This window comes from Phocoena phocoena, chromosome 1 (assembly GCF_963924675.1).
Source record: "Phocoena phocoena chromosome 1, mPhoPho1.1, whole genome shotgun sequence".
Classification (NCBI taxonomy): Eukaryota; Metazoa; Chordata; class Mammalia; order Artiodactyla; family Phocoenidae; genus Phocoena; species Phocoena phocoena.
In genome coordinates, this window is record NC_089219.1 from 138,622,810 (window position 1) to 138,643,224 (window position 20,415).

General features: G+C 37.1%; 1 protein-coding gene across 1 annotated transcript in view; it reads left to right on the plus strand.

The window, feature by feature from the left end:
- Positions 1-1,135: 1,135 nt before the first annotated feature.
- The window catches only part of DHX9 (DExH-box helicase 9), a 51,830-nt gene continuing 32,550 nt past the window's right edge, over positions 1,136-20,415 (plus strand). Inside the window, exons 1-5 of the mRNA XM_065873680.1 lie at positions 1,136-1,246; positions 2,550-2,690; positions 14,992-15,106; positions 18,131-18,243; positions 18,846-18,994. Coding sequence (XP_065729752.1) covers positions 1,136-1,246; positions 2,550-2,690; positions 14,992-15,106; positions 18,131-18,243; positions 18,846-18,994 — 629 coding nt within the window. The remainder of the gene's footprint in view (positions 1,247-2,549; positions 2,691-14,991; positions 15,107-18,130; positions 18,244-18,845; positions 18,995-20,415) is intronic.

Sequence of the window (20,415 nt, forward strand, 5' to 3'; positions counted from 1 at the left end):
CGCTGAGGGCTTGTTTTTTAATTATTAATGGTTGGAATTTGTAGATAGACATCATCAGCGTTCCACAGCTTTTCATTAATAGAATGTCCCCAGGGTTAACCTATGACTACAGAATAAATTTTTTATACTAGGGTGAGGTTGGATGACACAAGGCTTAGGTGCTAACAAAATGCACTAAACATTAACAGAAGACAGAGACAATGCTCTAGCAGTGGGGTTTCTTCTCACATCACAGCAAACTAAATTCGTAGCATATTTTCTCTGGTTCTTAATTTACTCTCAGATACCTTGCTTGTAACTCAGACTCAGGCTCCATCTCTTTTGCTATCTTATAACCTGGAGTAGAGGGAGAATGCCAACAGGTATGGTATGTTGCACTTCAAAAAGACATAATATTCTCAAATTTTAATGAATAACAAGGCCTAAAGGAGAGATTTGGCACAGGATATTTAAGTTCATTGATTACTGTTTCCAGTTTAAGTGCTGTATTTGGACTTACTAACATAATATATTGCCTGCAACTTTGAGGGCAGTCTGTTACGAGGCATAATCCAAATGAGGATAAACTATTGGATTTATATATAAAATGATTGATGACCATTTCTTAATATAGTAGTTTGGGTTTGAATTTAGACCTCCACAGTGGATAACTTAGAAAAGTTACTAAAACTTTCTATGCCCTATTTTCTTCCTCTGTAAAAAGATGATATAGTAGGATCTACTGTGTATAATGTTATCTACCATTGTTGTAAGGATTAAATTAGTTAAAACACATAAAGTGCCTTTTGTAAAAAGTAGGACGTTCCATAAAATGTCTTGTAAAAACCACTTGTAGTTACCTGAAGATAACGCTTGGGGGGATATGTCTTTTCCAGTCTTGATTTACCTATGCATACTTTTTGTGTAGTTTAGATCATACTTTAGTATCCTGCTTTTTCTTATAACATGTCGTAGACTTTCCAGTTATGTCATTAAAATTTCTTCATAGGCAGTGTTAATAGCAGCGTGATAGAATATCCTGTACTTAGCCTAGTTTTTCAGTAAATTCCAGGTTGGTAATTTCCAGTGTTTGTTCTTATAAATAATGCTGTTTTTAACTAACTTGTTTCTTAGGTCTGAAGAAGACACTTGAATCATGGGTGATGTTAAAAATTTTCTGTATGCCTGGTGTGGCAAAAGGAAGATGACTCCAACCTATGAAATTAGAGCAGTGGGGAACAAAAACAGGCAGAAATTCATGTGTGAGGTACTAAAAAAATACAGTTTACATTTATGTGACTTTTGAGGCTTATTTTATTATTAAAAGAACAATGTTTTCTGTTTGAAAATGTTAATGTGTTGTACGTTGGGGAATCTTCTTTACTGTGACTTGCTTGTTATGTCTCCTTCATTGTGAATCATTTTCAAGTGAGCATAACTGTTTTTTTGGGTTTTTTTGTGGCTGCACCACACAGTTTGTGGGATCTTAGTTCCCCAAGCAGGGATTAAACCTGGGCCCCCTGGCAGTGATAGTGCAGAGTCTAACCACTGGACCTCCAGAGAATTCCCTGAGCATTACTTTTAAAACAATCTGATAGGTAAATTATTCTAATTAGAACGTGAATCTTCCACAGCTTCCACAGTACCAGTAGTGCAGATTAGAAAAGTTGGACCAACGGTTTGTAGTTTTACTAGTTCCAGTAGAAAGTATATCAATTCTTTTTTTTTTAAATTTAATTTTATTTTTTTATACAGCAGGTTCTTATTAGTTATCCATTTTATACACATCAGTGTATACACGTCAATCCCAATCTCCCAATTCATCCCACCGCCACCACGCCCCTCCCCACTTTCCCCCCTTGGTGTCCATACGTTTGTTCTCTACATCTGTGTCTCTGTTTCTGCCTGGCAAACCAGTTCATCTGTACCCTTTTTCTAGGTTCTGCATGTATGTGTTAATATGCGATATTTGTTTTTCTCTTTCTGACTTACTTCACTCTGTATCACAGTCTCTAGATCCATCCACGTCTCTACAAATGACCCAGTTTCATTCCTTTTTATGGCTGAGTAATATTCCATTGTATATATGTACCACAACTTTATCCATTCGTCTGTCAGTGGGCATTTAGGTTGCTTCCATGGAAAGTAGATCAATTCTTGATTGCTTCAAGTCAGAGTACTTTAAAATAAATACAAATAGAGAGCTTGTTCTTGGGTCTTATAAAGTCAGATTTTAATGTGGAACATTTCTGTTACATGAGACGAGATTGGGCGCATTCGGGGTGGTAATGGCCATAGACTGGAACATTCTGTTACGTGAGAAGAGAATATCTGAACCACATAAGTTAACATTCTTGTTTTTGGATTAGTTTATTACTAGACAACACGAATTAAGCTTTTTTAAATAAGACAACTGGTGAATTCTCTTGTGTGTTATTTTCAGTGTGTTTATAGAGTATATTTCCAACAGTTAACTGTAGTCTCTTAATGGACTAGTGAATTATGAATTTTTTAAATACCAGAATTACGCAGGTCAGTCTCTCAAGGTATTTTTTTCTTGACTGTTAAAGGTTCGAGTGGAAGGATATAATTACACTGGCATGGGTAATTCCACCAATAAAAAGGATGCACAGAGCAATGCTGCCAGAGACTTTGTTAACTATTTGGTTCGAATAAATGAAGTAAAGAGTGAAGAAGTCCCAGCTATTGGGGTAAGTATGGCCAAGCACTTAGACATATGTTATAAGGTTATGCTAATCCAGTATGTATGGAGGCCCAGGGTGATAATTTTTCAGTGTTGTTTTCAAATAGTATTTTAATGTGTTCCAGAGTGAACCTTGGCATTTTGTTTTCTCGGAGAACTAGGATGATTTCCTGAAGATTGGGATTTTATTCTCATTATGTACCTGACTTGTGGGCTTGGGAGATCCCTTTAATCTGTATGTCTTAAGGTTTTATATATTTCATTCATTCAAAACTGATTTTTCAGAGCCTGTTGTATTCTGTGTACTTACAAAGATAACATTTCAAACAGAATATAAAAATCAGTAACTTTAAAAAAAAAAAATCAGTAACTTTTAAAAAATATTTATTAATTGGCTGTGCGGGTCTTAGTTGCAGCACGTGGGATCTTTAGTTGCAACATGCAGGATCCTTAGTTGGGCATGTGGGATCTAGTTCCCTGACCAGGGATCGAACCCGGGCCCCCCCTGCATTGGGATTTTGGAGTCTTAACCACTGGACCACCAGGGAAGTCCCAAAGTCAGTAACATTTTAAGATACATTTCCTCCCATTGACATTCCCTTAGATAGTAGAGACAAAATAGTATTTGGTGCAATGGAATATCATTCTGGTGTTTTTGATACCATGATCATTTTAATTATATTGGAAGTATGCAGCAAAAACCCCTTTCCAGTAATGTTTTTAAGAAATAAAGTTTGTCAGTTAATTAAAAAATGAAAACTTGAATTTTCACAAAAATTCAGGTGGTGTTGATATTATAAAAAGATTCACATTATGATTTAAGTAGATGCCTTAGGTAGTACCCAGTTTTTATAAAACCTTTAGGAATAATCTATCAATTTTAACACTTTTCACTGAGTTTTTGTATTCTGACTTGCTTATAAAGGTAAAAATACATGGTTTTTTTCCTTCCATTGCTTTTACCCAGAAATTGAGTCTTACTTTCTAGTCTACTGTACCACTAGATAATTACAGGATTTTTAATTAGATTGGTTGAGCCGTCTATAAAATGAAGGGGTTGGACAAGATGACCTTGAAGACTCTTTCTGGCTATGAAAAGAATGTTGCAAATATCTTTCAAATGTTTGAAGCTATTGGCCTTTGCTCCATCTGTTATGACCTATTCTGTTTCTTTTAGCCTCTTCCTCCCTCTTGTAGTGTAGGTCTGCCTGTGGCAAATTCTTTTTAATTCTTTTATGGAAAACTATTTTTATTTTACCTTCTTTCTTGAATATTTTCGCTGGATATACAATTCTGAGGTGCCAGTTTTTTCTTTCAGCACTTTAAAGATAATGTTCTGTTGTCTGATGAGAAGTCAGCAGTAATCAAATCATTTCCGCCTATATGTAATGTTTTCTTTGGTTGCTTTCATTTTTTTATCTTTGGTTTCTAGCAGTTTCACTGTGATATAACTATGCATGGTTTTCTTTGTACTTATCCTGCTTGGGGTTTACTGAAATTCTTGAATCTGTAAATTTATGTCTTTCACCCAATTTGGGAAGCTTTGGGCTATTATTAAAAAAATTTTTTTTTCTGCCTCATTTTTTGGTCTTCTTTTTCTGGGACTCTTATGTTACGTGTATGTTAAACTTTCCGATATTATCCCAAAGGTCCTGGAGGCTCTCTTCTTTTTCTCCTCTCTCTACTCTTCAGATTAGATGATTTCATATATATATGTATGTTCAGTATATGTTGAAGATAATCAGTGTATTCAGGTTCACTGATTGCTTTCTCAGTTCCATTTTGCTGTTAAGTCCATCAGTGATTTTTTTTTCAGATTTTTTTTATTTCTAGAATTATCACTTTTTTTTAACAGATTTCATTTTTCTGATAGCATTTCTTACCTTTTCATTTATTATAAGCATATGTTCATAATATGACTGTGAATTTCCTTTATGTCACTGACCATAGTTATAATAGCTGCTTTAAAATCCTTGACTGCTAATTCTAACATCGGGCCATCTCAGCTTGGGCTCTGTTGATTGTGCTTTCTCTTGAGATTTCTCCTCTTTGTATGTCAAGTAATTTTGGATTATATCCTGGGCATTGTGAAAACTATGCTGTGGAGACTCTAAATAATGTTATTCCTCCAAAGAGTATTTATTTTGTTATTGTGTTGTTAAGCAATTAATTTAGTTGGACTCAAACTGCAAACACTGTCTTTTGAGTGATAGCTCAAATCTCACTTCAGTTTTCTGATCCTACGCTAGGAGGCTTGGAGTCTTTCCTGTATATATGTAGTTCAGGGGTTAGCCAGAGATTTGGGGAGAGTTTATACACAGAATTTGAGATTGCTCCTTTCCTTTCCAGGATTCCTTTCGCACTGTATAGCAGCTTTGGTTTCCCCAAATTCTTATCCTCTGATATGTCAGGCCAGGAAGACTGGGTTTTCTGTTGAGTTTTAGCTGCCTCACATGGTCTTCCCTAGAGCTAAAAGGCATAATAAACAGGAATTATACCCTTGCTATTTCTTGCTTTCTCATTTCAAGTTCCTTCCAGAATCTGCCAGCTTTTGTTTACTTTTTAGTGCCTGTGTATAGTCGAGGGGCTTTTAGGGGTGTTTTAGTTCTTGTTTTTATTTTCCTAGAGCTCATGTTATCTGCAGGAGTCAGTCTAGTAGGAGCTTACTTGGTCATACCATAAACAATATCCTACTTTCGGTTTTTTCTTGTTAGCATTTTAGCACATTCAGATTTTTCCCATTAAATGCTCTGAATATGCATTTTCTGCTTTCTCCCTCACTTCTTCCAGCTACACTGGCCTTCTTGCAGTTCCTCAAATATGCTGGCATCTTTTCCACCTCAAGACTTTTGTACTTAACTATTCTTTCTGCCTGTAGTGCTCTTCCTCAGCCATCCTGTTTAAAATTGCAAATCTGCTGTTACACTGGTACTTCTTATTTCCTTTTACTGTTGCATTTTTCTTCATAGCACTTACTAACTTCTAGCCTGCTGCTTCTCAACTGGAAGTCATCTTGTCCCACAGGGATGTTTGGCAATTTGTGGAGACATTTTTGTTGTTACAACTGGAAGGGAGTGGTGGTGACACTGACATCTAGTAGGTGGAGGCCAGGGGTGCTGCCAAATATCCTACAATGCACAGGACAGCATCCTACAACAAAGAATTATCCAGCCCAAAATGTCAGTTATACTAAGATTGAAAAACCCGCTTCTAACCTAGTTTTTCCCCCTAGATCCTCATATTAGAATTAAATTCATGAGAGCAGAGGATTTTTTTTGTCTGTTTTTAGTTCATTGCTGTGTCTCTAGCATCTAGAATAGTTCCTGGCCCATATAGCAGGCATTTAATATTTTTTGGTTAGATGAATGAATGGATGAATTTGGAAAAATATTATATCACAAGGCAGTCTTTACTTTTAGATACCATCTTTATTTCACCTCCCCATCCCTGCCAAACCCTGTTTGTGTCACTTCACTTGCGTTTTCACTCAACAGAATGCACTTGCCAAAAATGACCTGTTTCTAAATGCAAAGGATACTTAAATTTTTTTTATTTCTATTTTTTTTATTTTTTGTGGTATGCGGGCCTCTCACTGTTGTGGCCTCTCCCGTTGCAGAGCACAGGCTCCGGGCGCGCAGGCTCAGCGGCCATGGCTCACGGGCCTAGCCACTCCGCGGCATGTGGGATCTTCCCGGACCGGGGCAAGAACCTGTGTCCCCTGCATCGTCAGGCGGGCTCTCAACCACTGCACCACCAGGGAAGCCCTACTTAAATTTTTTATTGTGGAAAATGTCAAAAGTGTATCAAAGCAAGTATAGGTATGATATGAACCCCTGTGTTCCCATAATCCAGTTGCAACCCTTTTCAGCATGGCCAATCATGATTCATCTCTATAATTTCTATCTATATTCTTCCTTCTGGATTATTTTGTAGCAAATCCCAAACATCCTGTGATTCATCTGTTACTGTTTCAGTTTGTATCCCTAAAAGATAATCCTTTAAAAAACATAGCAATTCCATTATCAAACCTAAAAAAAAAAAAAATTGAAGAATAGTTTCTTAATATTCCCAAATACCCTCAGTATTCAGATTTTCCTGATTGTTTCATAAATCCATTTTTAATAGGTTATTTAAATCATGCTCCAAATGATGTCCATATACTACAATTGATTGATATCTAGTCTTTTAATCATTAGATTTTCTCTCCCTCTTCCTTTGTCTCTAATTTTTCTTTGGAATTTGTTGTTGAAGAAAGCATGTTATTTATTCTTTAGTTTCCCACAGTTTAGATTTTGCAGCTATATCCCTCTGGTATCATAAAACATGTTTCTCTGTTCCTCTATTTCCCATATTTAGTGGTTAGATTAGAGACTTGATCAGATTCAGATTTGTTTGGGGTAGAGGGGCAGGAGCAAGAAATTTCCAAAGGTGATGGTCTGTACTTCATCAGGAGGAGGTGCATGATGTGATGTTAGCAGCCATTGATATCACCGTGTAGATTTATTTCATTAGCACATTCCTTTGATTTCTGGCTGGAATACTTTTATAACAAGAAACCGCCTTAAAAAAATAAAAACAGAACCTCTCCTTATCAATAATTTAGTCACTCTGAGATATAATTTATACAGGAAAAGCAAGATAAATGTTTTGATTCTTTCCCTTTAACAATTAAAAGAGGGCTTCCCTGGTGGTGCAGTGGTTTAGAGTCCGTCTGCCGATGCAGGAGACACGGGTTCGTGCCCCAGTCCAGGAAGATCCCACATGCCGCGGAGCGGCTGGGCCCGTGAGCCATGGCCGCTGGGTCTGCGCGTCCGGAGCCTGTGCTCCGCAACGGGAGAGGCCACAACAGTGAGAGGCCGGCGTACCGCAAAAAAAAAAAAAAAAAAAAAAACAATTAAAAGAAATGTTTGTCCCTAGCATCTTCCAAAGGTTACCAGCTAGGTTTTTTCCCACAATTATTACGAACTCATTGATTCAAATATATAACATTTTAATCCATTATTTTTATTGTTGATGTTTATTTTAAGTTGTCCCATTTTGGACCAGTAGGACCCTCTTCACATTGATTTCTAAGTTCATTTAACCTTAGTCTTTGATCACTTTCATGCTTTGTGGCATACCATATGTTTGGCTCAACTTGAATTTTCCTATCTCAGATCTGGAATCAGCCATTTCTTAAGATCCCTGGTTCTTTTCACTGGGGGTTGATTTTTAGAGGCCACAAACTGAGTGCCAGAAGTTACTACTAAATTGGTCATTGTTTTAGCTTTTTCAGTGTACACAGCTTGGGAAAAATTTTTCCAAGACAAGATATATTTTGAGTTCAACCTGATGCTTCCAGTTTAAATTCAGAATTGCAGGGCTTTTGCTTAAGTCCAGTGTAGATCTGTATGTCCATTTTCCCCCAATCCAAAAACCATGGTTCCTTGCAGTGCCCCAACATAATTACTCTGTTGCTTTATTCAATATACATGTACAACAGTCTCCACTGTAAATTCCACTGCTGCCACCAATAATACGATTACTGAAAAGTTTAACATTTTTTGCAATTCTTTTCATATTTAGGGTGTATCCTACTATAGACATACAAATTACTGCACTTTAAAGTTTGAAATAATTCCTGTTCGTGATCATACTCTCCGCTCTATACTCAGGTTCATCTGTTTCATTTTGCTTTTGATTTTTAGGGATCACCTTTTTAAAATTGGAGAACTGAATTAAATAGTTACGTAGTTTTGATGTTAAATTAACAAAAGAAGCATATTTAGAAAAGTCTGGCTTCTGTTCCTGCCTCCTCCATCCTTTTTCCTGTCTTCCAGTTTTTTGTTTTTGTTATATAGTTTTGGGTCAACCTTTTTCTAACTATAAGCAAAAAAAGAAAAAACTGTATATGTATTACTATCCCTTATCCCAACTCTTTCTTAAATTAACACTATCTTATTGTGTACACTTCTCTTTTTCTTTACCTACCTGTTTTTCACTTCCATAGTACCATAGTTTATTCAACTAGCCTCTATTGATAGAGTTTTGTACTATCTTTTTACTGTTACTTACAATGCTGACATGAATAGCCTATATATTATATTATGCATATGTATGCATATGAATTTTTGTATTTTTGCTAATCTGTCTGTGGGACAGATTCCTTGAAATGGGATTGCTGGGTCAAAAGATACATGCCCATGTGATTTTGCAAGCTATTACAGTTTTCTCTCTCCATAGGATAGGAATTGTATTATTTTGCAATTTTCACCATTTCAGTCATTTCCAGTGGTTCTCAATAGGGGCAGCTGCCCCCCACCGGGGTGAGGTGTCAGTGGCAATATATAGATAACATTTTTGACCAAGGGGGCAGGGGTGGGCTGCTACTGACATCTAGTGGGTAGAGGCCAGGGACAGTCCCCCACAACAAAGAATTAACTGTCCAAAATGTCAGTAGTGTCAGGGTAGGGAAACCTCAGTCTACCACCTCACCACTGCTCTATTTTTGTCAGTCTGTGGTAGATATCTCAGTATACCTTTAATTTGCCTTCCTTTTATTTTGAGTGAAGTTGAAGATCTTTTGGCATTTAAGGGCCATTTGCATTTCTTTTTCAATGAACTTGTTCATATATTTTACTCATTTTTCTGTTATTTTTTAAGTTATTTGCATATTAGCAATAGTAATCCTTTATCTGTGATATGTTACAAATATTTTTTTTCCAGTTTGTCCTTTATATCTTTGTTTTTGCGTGTGGTATTTTCTGCCATACCAAAAAAAGATGTTCTTAATGTAAACTGAATACTCCCCCACCCCTCCCTTTTTTTACCTAATCGGTGTTCAGCTTTGTTTTTCACATCCTCCATCTCAACACACTCTTCCTTTGTCTCCTCTATTTCCCCATCTTCGTGATTTTCTTCCTGTCTCTCTGACTGCTCCTTAATTTTGTGTTCTGTCATTCCCTCACTTAGTAGGGTATGGTCCTATACCCTTAAGTATTCCATACCATAGTTATCTCATCCTTTGTTCAGTTCATACTACTCTGTAAGCTTTGCATTCTATCAGGTATTGGTACTTGAATCTTTTTTGTAATGAATGCATCAATCCTTAACTTCTACTTAGACTAAACCATAAGTAATTTTTTGATATCACTTGACATTGAGCTTATATTTCTTCATCTTGAACAAAACCGTTCACCTCAATAGATCAACTTTAAACAAACAGGCATTCCCCAAAAAAGTGACCGCAGTGAGAATTTATGAAACTTCCCTGTACAACTTGTATCTTTTCCTAAACTTGAATTTTTAAATTATGTACAGTGAACAGTTTTTCTGGCCTTGCTTCCTTCTGTTAGATGAAAATCTTTTTGGTTTTTGATGGGGATTTTGTTTGATTTATTCATAGGAACAGTATGCCCTCTGAAATAATGAACCTATTTTGTCATCTGTGTTGGGCGGGGGGGTTGGTCACATCAATCTGTAGGTGAGTCTACGTCGAATACTGTGTTGAATTCTTAATGTAATATTGCAAGATTATCAGAATGCTTGAACCATTGTACATTTCACTGTACCACCTATATCAACAGATTTAGTAGTTTTGGTAGTCTTTTTTAAAATTATTTAATTTAAGAGAGAAAAAGTGATAGTGTTTTAATTTGTGTTTCTTTCGTTATTAATAAGTAGACCATTTGTTCTAAATGTTAATTATTTCTAACTTCCTTCTTTGAATTGTCTGTTTGCTTATCTATTGGTAGTTCATGTTTTACTTTTAGTTTTCGAATTTAAAAAAATAACATTTTTTACAGTGTTTAATACATGTTCATTGCAGAAATTTTAGAAAGCATAAAGATTATTAAAAAGACAACATAAAAAGACAACATAAATAAACCATAGTATTGCCAGTGTCGCTAAAATCTGTATTTTTATTTAGATATTTAAATGTGTATTTTAACATGATAGGATACAAATTGCGTATACTATTTTATAACCTTGTTTTTTCGCTTATCTTAATATAATAAACATTTTCTCATGTCATTAAACCTTCCTTAGGGCAGAGCCAAGTTTATGCACGATGACACGCCTTTTAATACCCCTTTCTGCATCTTAATCTTAATAGATCAGTAAATGTAAAAAAGGAAATCCTTCCTGTCTTAGTGCTGCTATAACAAAGTACCATAGACTGAGTGGCTTACTTATCACACTTACTTAAGCTGCGAAGTGGTAAGATAAACGTTCTGTCCGATTCAATGTCTGGTGAAAGAGCTCGAAAGAGCTCTCTGCTTTGCTTTTTTTTTTTTTTTTTAGTAAGGGCACTGTACCCTTTCAGGTGGGCTCCGCTCTCATGGCCTTATCACCTCCCATAGGCCCTGACTTCTGGTACTATCACATTGGAGCTTAGGATTTCAATATATGAATTTTGGGGAGACACAGGCATTTAATCCATAATACTCCCCATCACTGGAAAGTAGGGGGTTGTCCCACTAACAAAACCTCAATCTTGAAGAAATTTTTTCTTAAGTTGATGTAGATAGAGAGTGAGGTAGAATGGAATTGTGGCCCTGGAGTGGCAAGGTGGTGGAAAGAGGAAAGACAAGTAAACATTGTGGCACCAGTGCTGCTCACTGGTTTTTTGCTGGGACCTGGCTATTAATGGTGTCCCAGGAGTAGGCTGTACTTTGCCTCAAGCCCTATGCTATCTGTATAAAGAAATCTTTCAGTCAAAAAGATTGAAAATAAAGACATAAATAAAGCTGTACCAGGCAAATGAAGTACAAAATAAAGTAGAAGTAGCAATATTAATATCAGAGCAAACTTTAAGGAAGGAAGCAGCAAAGACAACAAAGACAAAGAAACATCAATTCAGTGTGTCAGTCTGTCTAGCATTAGAAATACTAATGTTTGTATTGGCAAAACCAAGATGGTAATGGGAGACAGTGGCAAAGGGACCAAAAAATTACAAACACTTGGAAATTTGAATTCTTAGTTCTAAGTGAAAATATAAAATTACAATTACAGACTGTTTAGATAACATTTTCTATCAAAACTCTGGAGTGCCAGAGGAATATTCTATTCAAAGGAACATCATCGAATGCTTTTATTTTTATACAAGGAATAGTTTTTTAAATGAATGGGCTAATAAGTTTCAATTCAGGAAGATACACCAGATAAAACAGGAAGAAATTAATAAAGGCAAAATCAGAAATTGCTGAATTAGAAAGGAAAAAAGTATCAATAAAAGTGATAAGTAAAAATTTTTGATGTTCTTTGTAAAAGATAAATAGTCCATCCCAAGTCTAATTAAGAAAAAAGTAACTAGATTCACAGTCCTTTATCAAAAACTCACGTGGTTAGATGGGTTTGAGAATGCAGCATGTTTCGTAGTTGAGAAAAGTAATTTGTTGCACATACCATACCTTATGACACCTCTAGCAGATCTGAGTCAGAACTCTGTAATCCGACTTTTTTACTATATCACATTGATGAGTCTAGAAGAAATATCTACTCAGTGATCAACTTAATAGAGGTTTTAAAAAACACATGTGACAGGATTAAGTGCTTATTACCAATAAGGTACTTAGGAAATGGAGTAGAAAAATACTTCCTAGACATGCTAAGAGGTATCATCTAAAAATAATAGTGAACACTGTACTAAAAAAGTGCTGCTCAAAGTGTTTGTTACAGTTTGTGAGGAGGTAAATACAGAGATGAGTAAGAATTTAGAAATACTTAATGATGTTTTGACAGTAAACTTGTATTTGTTGAATCTAATCATTAGAAAACTTGGGCATGTATTTTATGTTTTTCTATTTCATATTTCCAGGAATTTATTTTTGGTATATTTTACAAAAATATTGTTCCCAGTGGATTAGGGGAAAAAACTCAAAGCCAGTTCTTCATTGCGGATAGTTGGAGATGCCCTGCTCTAGGGGAACTTCTGTAAAGTTAAAACAAGACCAAGGTGTCCACTGTCACCACCATTACTCAGTGTAATGCAGTAAATAAAAAGGAATATGTAAAAAGAAATGAGGTGTAAATATTATAAAGAATTTAATTGGACACATATCTTACTATAATAGTAAAAATTATAAAGAACTTGTGCATATGTAGTTTGTAGGACCTGTAAGAACAGTGCAATGGATTTTCACTGAAGGATAGCATCAAGAACTCTTGAGTCTGAGATTTTACCATACTTGTAAGCTAACAGTTCAGACTGCCACAGTTTCATAGATACTGACAGAAGACACAAGACTTCTGAGTCAGAGACAAAAGATGTTACTCATGGGATAGTAGGCACCATACTCTTCATGTTTGCCTCAGTTCCCCCTTGTCCCTGAACCCCTTGGGGGACGGTGTGGAGTAGGTCCAGGTGGATGCTGAGGACACAGTGGGTCTATATCACAGCTGAGGCACCTGAGCTTAAGGAAAGCCCCCAGTGTTGGGGGGCTGCTGGCAAACCTGCCGGCTATCTTTATCATACTTGTTAGGAAACAAACCTGCCTCCTATCTTGGAGGAAGATATTGTCTTCATCTTGCAAGTTTATTTGCTCTCCAAGCATCCTTGAAAAAATGTTTAAAACTTGAAAAAGCTTGAGATATCTGTGGGGAATTGTCTCAGCAGATAGAAAAGTGATGAAATGTAGAGCCACATATTTGGGCGCGCGTGTTACTGGAAGATGTCAGCCGGTGGGAGTGTTATTGTAAGACAGCAGCCAGCTCATTGTCAGGAAGTCCGTTCTCCCTGAGTAAGTTCTATAAATTTAACATAATATTTGGTAAATTAGATGAAAAGGGTAATTAGGAAAAATTGCTGAAGAATTTGAAGAAGTTAAAAGTATTAGCCATTCCTACTATATATTAATAAAGATTTTTAATTATTTTTAGTTTGCAGTAACTAAATTTGCATGATACTAGTTTCAAGATGGGGAGGGATGGTATATGCATACATGTGCCTATGTGTGTATGCAAATAACGTAGAACAGGTCTCAGGATAGGAAAGGCCATTTTACTGAGGTGTCACAGCAGAAACTAGATTTGACTGCGGAAACAAAAACAAAATAACGTTAAGCAGCGTTTAACAAAGTTAAAAGGAAAAGGACAAATTATTTTGCAACGTGTATGACACAGTGAATAGCACTGAAATATTAAATTCTTAGAAATTAGTGGGAATGATGAATTATCCAGATAGAGTATTGGGCAAATAAAATGTAAATGAAAATAACCGGTCACCATAACAACAAAACAAAACTAATACTGGTAAAGATGTAAGACGTATGCTGTAATTCCGAGGATTGGTGAGGCTGTGGGGAAGTAGGTTCTCATAGAGTGCAAGCTTGGAAGTCAGCCTTTCTGTAGAGCGCTATGGTGCTTTTTTAAATCTTGATGCCTTTTAACCCAGGAAGTTCCCTTTCGTGAATTTTTCCCAAAAGAAATAAGCCAAAGTACAAAGAGTTTATGGCAATGCCGTTTTATGATTTAAGATTGGCTACAATCTGAATGTCTGCTAACATGGAGACTGTGATCTCTAACAGTTCCTATTTTTCTTTTCTGGTAGTATTGTATTATACTTGACATACTGTGTATTTATTTGTTGTTTATTTAGCTCTGTAAGAATACAGAATTAGAATGTTTGCTGTTTGAATATAGCTCTGAAACTACAGAACATCTGGTTGGTTCATTATTTTATCCTCAGTACCCATAATAATGTCTACCACGTAGACGTCTCTTAACAGATGCTTCTTGGAAGTTGAACATATTTATAAAGGTATTAAGTGGAGGGACTTCCCTGGTGGTCCAGTTGTTCAGAATCTGCCTTCCAATGCAGGGGATGCGAGTTCGATCCCTAGTCGGGGAACTAAGATCCCTGTGCTGTGGGACAGCTAAGCCCATGCATTCCACAACTACTGAGCCTGCGCGCTCTAGAGCCCGAGCACCACAACTAGAGAGAAGCCCCTGTGCCGCAACTGAGACCTGACACAGCCAAATAAATAAATAAATAAATATTTTATTTTAAAAAAGATACTAAGTGGAAAAGGTAAATTAACTATACAGCATAAACTTTTTGTGGAAAAAAGATCCCACTTTTTGTGGAAAAACTGTATTCATCTACATAATTATATAATCTCCAGATGGAGAATTATGACTATTTTTACTGCCCTATCCTTTTCTGCCTGAAATGAGAGCATAATAGTTTTATAATACTGAAAAAACAAAGATGTTAATATTATGAGGAAAGGAGGGGTGACACGTGGACCTCCTTTAAGAATAAAAGAATTTAATAGTCTCTGAAGGCGAAATTACTGACACTGCCTTGACTTTTCAAACTCTTGCAGGTAGCACCCCCTCCGCCCCCAATTACTGATGCACCTGACAGCACAGCAGATACTGGTGGAGGTTTACCAACAACCATGGGAGGACCTCTTCCTCCACATCTGGCTCTCAAGGCAGGTAAGGGACTTGAATGTGTGCACATGACTGAGAATAAGATACACGATCTTGCATGGTCATCATCTTTCTTTCTCACTTGGATAGATAGAAATAACTATAGTAAACTCATAATTTTCAGAGAACCTAAGAACTACATAATACCACCAGATTATTTAATCTGTTTTATAAATTGGTACAGCTCAATTCCTTGCTGTCGTTAGCTTTTACTAGTTTTTGATCTCTGGATAGATTTTGCACAGGCTAGAACATTTGGTTAAAGGGGTCTTATTTACTGCCCTTTCTTGTTTGTAACTTATTTCTACCAAATATATTGTAGGCTTGTTTGTTTGCCTTTTGGATCCCAGTCATTGCTGAATTCTATATATACCAAAACTTTATTAGTGTGTCCGCTGTAGGGTAGATTAAGTGGAATATTTGTCAAATTGCCTAAGTCTCAGATCCAGTGTTTATGAAACAAGAATAGCAGTAGTATTTACTTATAAGATTATTATGAAGAGTAAACTTTTGAAAAGCATATAATAAACTTGATAGAGTTTCAGTCAATATTAACTACTATTTTTAGTTATTCTGCTTTCTCGTCAAGATTCATCACTTTTCAACACCTTTTAAGCTTCTCCTTATTTCCGTCTCTAGCACTAGTAGTTAGCTTTCTTTCAGGATCATACTTAGCAAAGAAACCATTTTATCATTTAATCAGCTATTATTGGGTTGGCCAAAAAAGTGCCTTTGGTTTTTAAGTAAAAATAAAAGGCACATTTTTCATTTTCACCAAGAACTTTATTGAACAACGTATCCACCCTTTTGTTCCACTACCTTCTACCATAGGCAACTTCATAATTCCATCTTCCCAAAACTTCAGCTTTTTGAGCAAAAAACTGTTCTAGGTGCCCTTTACAGTCTTCCAGGGAATTGAAATTTTTTCCATTAAGAGAATTTTATAAAGAGCTAAATAAATGGAAATCTGAAGGTGCAATGTCTAGTGAATACGGTGGATGAATCAGAACTTCCCAGCCAAGCTGTAGCAGTTTTTGCCTGGTCATCAAAGAAACATGTGGTCTTGCATTATCCTGATGGAAGGTTATGCGTTTTCTGTTGACTAATTCCAGACGCGTTTTGTCGAGTGCTGCTTTCAGTTGGTCTAATTGGGAGCAGTACTTGTTGGAATTAATGGTTTGGTTTTCTGGAAGGAGCTCATAATAGAGGACTCCCTTCCAGTCCCACCATATACACAACATCACCTTCTTTGGATGAAGACAGGCCTTTGTTGTGGTTGGTAGTGGTTCATTTCGCTTGCCCCATGATCTCTTCCGTCCCACATTATTGTACAGTACCCACTTTTCATCACCTGTCACAATTTGTTTTAAAAACAGAACGTTTGGGGGCTTCCCTGGTGGCGCAGTGGTTGGGAGTCCGCCTGCCGATGCAGGGGACGCGGGTTTGTGCCCCGGTCCGGGAGGACCCCGCATGCCGCGGAGCGGCTGGACCCGTGAGCCATGGCCGCTGAGCCTGCGCGTCCGGAGCCTGTGCTCCGCAACGGGAGAGGCCACACAGTGAGAGGCCCGCGTGCCGCAAAAAAAAAAAAAAAACAGAACGTTTGGGACTTCCCTGGTGGTACAGTGGTTAAGAATCCGTGTGCCAGTGCCGGGGACATGGGTTTGAGCCCTGGTCCGGGAAGATCCAACATGCCATGGAGCAACTAAGCCCATGCGCCATTACTGAGCCTGCACTCTAGAGCCCGCGAGCCACAACTACTGAAGCCCGTGCGCCTAGAGCCCACACAGTGCAGCTAAAGAGCAGCCCCCGCTCACCACAACTAGAGAAAGCAGCAACGAAGACCCAGTGCAGCCAAAAATAAATAAATAAAATAAATTTTAAAGTAATAATTAAAAAATAAATAAAACCGGAGCATTTTCATTATGTTTAAGTAGAGAATCACATGCGGGAAGTACAGTCAAGAAGCTTTTTCTGCTTAATTTACGTGGAACCCAAACATCAAAGTGATTAACATAACCAAGCTGGTGCAAATGATTTTCAGCAGTTGATTTGGATATTTTGAGCATGTCAGCTATTTCCCATGTGGTATAACATTGAATGTTCTCAATTAATGTCTCGATTTGATCTCTGTCAACTTCAACTCGTCTACCTGACCGTGGAGAGATCTCCAGCACGAAATTTCACAAACCGCTTCTGACACGTTCGAACAGTCACCGCACCTTTTCCATACACTGCACAAATCGTTTTTTGCATTTCGGTAGCGTTTTCACCTTTCTTGAAATAATAAAGCATAATATGCCGAAAATGTTGCTTTTTTTCCTTCCATCTTCAGTATTAAAATGGCTACACAGGGCTTCCCTGGTGGCGCAGTGGTTGAGAGTCCGCCTGCCAATGCAGGGGACGCGGGTTCGTGCCCCGGGCCGTGAAGATCCCACATGCCGCGGAGCGGCTGGGCCTGTGAGCCATGGCCGCTGAGCCTGCGCGTCCGGAGCCTGTGCTCCGCAACGGGAGAGGCCACAGCAGCGAGAGGCCCGCGTACCGCAAAAAAAAAAAAAATGGCTACACAAAAATTCACCAATTTTGATAAGTCTTTTATTAAATGCTCGCTGATATAACAGCTGTCACATACAGTCTAACAAAATTGTTTTAAATGAAGTTAAAGACAACTTTAAGTGCTCCTAGAGCCATCTTACAGGAAAAATCTGAATGAACCTTTTGGCCAACCCAATACATATGCAACAACTTAAAGCTACATTGATAACGTATGCTGGGTTATCAGTCACTTAGGATCATTACTTGTAGCACCCTCCTGTATACCATCTTTGGAATTAGCAATTTAGACCTGTATTCAGTCATGTAACACTTTTCAGGTAAGTCATAGAGATTTCAGGCCCATTTCCAAATAACTGAAACGTTGGATTTCTAATAATGGAGTGCTAAAATCTAAATTTAGGAGTATTTTTAAAAAATACGTAGGATCTTCATACAGTCTGATTTATCAAGGGAACAATCATTTTCTTCCCGTAATAGAAAATAATTCTGGAATTGGGGCCTCTGGCTATGGTGCTCCTGGGCCCACCTGGGATCGAGGAGCCAATTTGAAGGATTATTACTCAAGAAAAGAAGAGCAAGAAGTACAAGCGGTAAGGCTGTAACCCTGTGTTACACCTCCTGGAATGTGATTTAGGACTTGGTTCATGGCAAGGTTTAAGATATTTGCAACTTAATAAGTTGGTGATTGTTTTAAGTAGTTATTTGAGACTGATTGTTCACCCAAAACACCATAAACCTAAGCTGCCTGTTAAATCTGGTCATTAGAATTGCCTGTGAAATAAAACAATTTTTCATGGTGTTAATAAAAGATCTCTTCATCTGCTTTGTAGGAAATGTAGGTGCCTCAGTAAACGTCCTTTCATGAGCACTCATAGTAAAGGCGTTTTTGTAAGACAGAACACTTACTTTTCCACTTGATATATGTAAAGTGTTAAAACCAGCGTAAAAAATTTTGTCAAAGGTTTCTTTGGAACAGTTTAAATACAGTACATTAACTAATAGCTTGTTTATACAATAGGGCCATCACATGGAGTAAAAACTAAATTCTGGCTCAATTTTGACTAGGATTAGAAACTTAAAAAAACAACTTTTGCATTATAAAGCATGGTACAAAACAGTTATTAATTTATGTGCGTTAAGTGTACATAACTAAACTTAGTGGAGCCAAATTTAATTATCATTGATTCAACAGACCCTTGAATCCGAAGAAGTGGATTTAAATGCTGGGCTGCATGGAAACTGGACCTTGGAAAATGCTAAGGCTCGTCTGAACCAATATTTCCAAAAAGAAAAGATCCAAGGAGAATATAAGTACACCCAAGTGGGTCCTGATCACAACAGGTTTGCTTGTTTCACTCTTTGCCTTCTGTAGTAAGTTAGGGTTTTGTATAGTCATTCTATTTTTGTACGTGCTATCTGGTTCAGTTTGTGGATTAGCAGCAAATTGAGAAAAGATATGTTACTTTGCCCAAGAAAAATTGTTATTGATGTGTAATGCGCAGTTTACCATGGTTTTCACTTAGGAGTGTGATTTTAGCTGTGTAAGAAGTTCTGCAAAAATCTGCTGTTTGTGTTGCTAGACTTTCAGGTTCTCGTATGAATCTGAGAGGCAAAACTCGTAGCCACACGTAGTGGTTTGTCCATAATTGACTTAAAAATCAGCCAGAGGTAGTGAGTTTATTGTTCACTGTGGTATTAGAGGCAGTTATAATGTTTATTTCTTCAACGCGTCAAGTTAGACACTTAAGTTTAGAGTGTTCAGGGGTAGATGGCATTGCATCTAGATCCAAAGTTCCCATCAGCTTGGAAAGTTGCCAGCTCTTCAGTCCTATTATTGAAGTTTTAAGGGCTTATTGTAAAGCTGAAGGAGAGCCTCAATCTTTGTATGTGAGTTAAATTAGCACACTTTTATTCTGTTAAATTTATAAAACTGAACATAAGGGAGGAGGTTGTTCTAACAGTGACAGTATGTTTCTCAGCCTGCTTGCTGTTCTTCCTGAGAGCATTCCAGGGTGTAGTAATTATTACTCCCAGGAAGGCTCATATGGATTAGACTCTTCTGGGGGCACTATATTTTATTGGAAGGGAGGGAATGTTACAATGGAAATCTGGATGATTTAATTTGCTGTCCTTATATGAAATAAATTCAAAATACATCAAACTTTTTTCCCTTGAAAATCAAAGGGTTCTTTGGTTGCATCTAGCAGCCCTAAAATAATTATAACTAACAAAAAACTTTGACACTGGTCAAAATGACGTTCAGAGCATGGTTCCCCCTGCTTCGCACTGTTTTGTTCAATCCTGAATTCTCAAATACTTAAATTTAATGTCTGACTTTTTTAAACCCTCAAAGATCATAAAGGAAAAAGATTCATTTGTTGATGATTTTTTTAAAAAATATTTTGTTTTTCTGCACTGATTGGGCTTAGTAGCACTTGGTGACTTTAAGAACAGTTAGATAATTTAAGTATGCCTCAAGCTTATTATAAACTTTTTTTTTTAAGTGTCTTATTGGCTTCTGATACAAAGTTGAAGAATTCAGGCTATGATGAGGAAGGCAGAGAAGTTGGGGGAGCTAGGACAGCATTGCTCTTTATATGTCCTTTATTTAAAGGCATAACAGACAGCAACACCAGAGGTCTGTGTTCATACACACATGTGCTGCTGCTTAGGCTGAACTAAGCAATCACATGGGAAACTATTGTAAACTGATTTCTGGTGTTGCTGTTCCCCCTAGGTGGAGGAGAATGAGATTGAGTGCT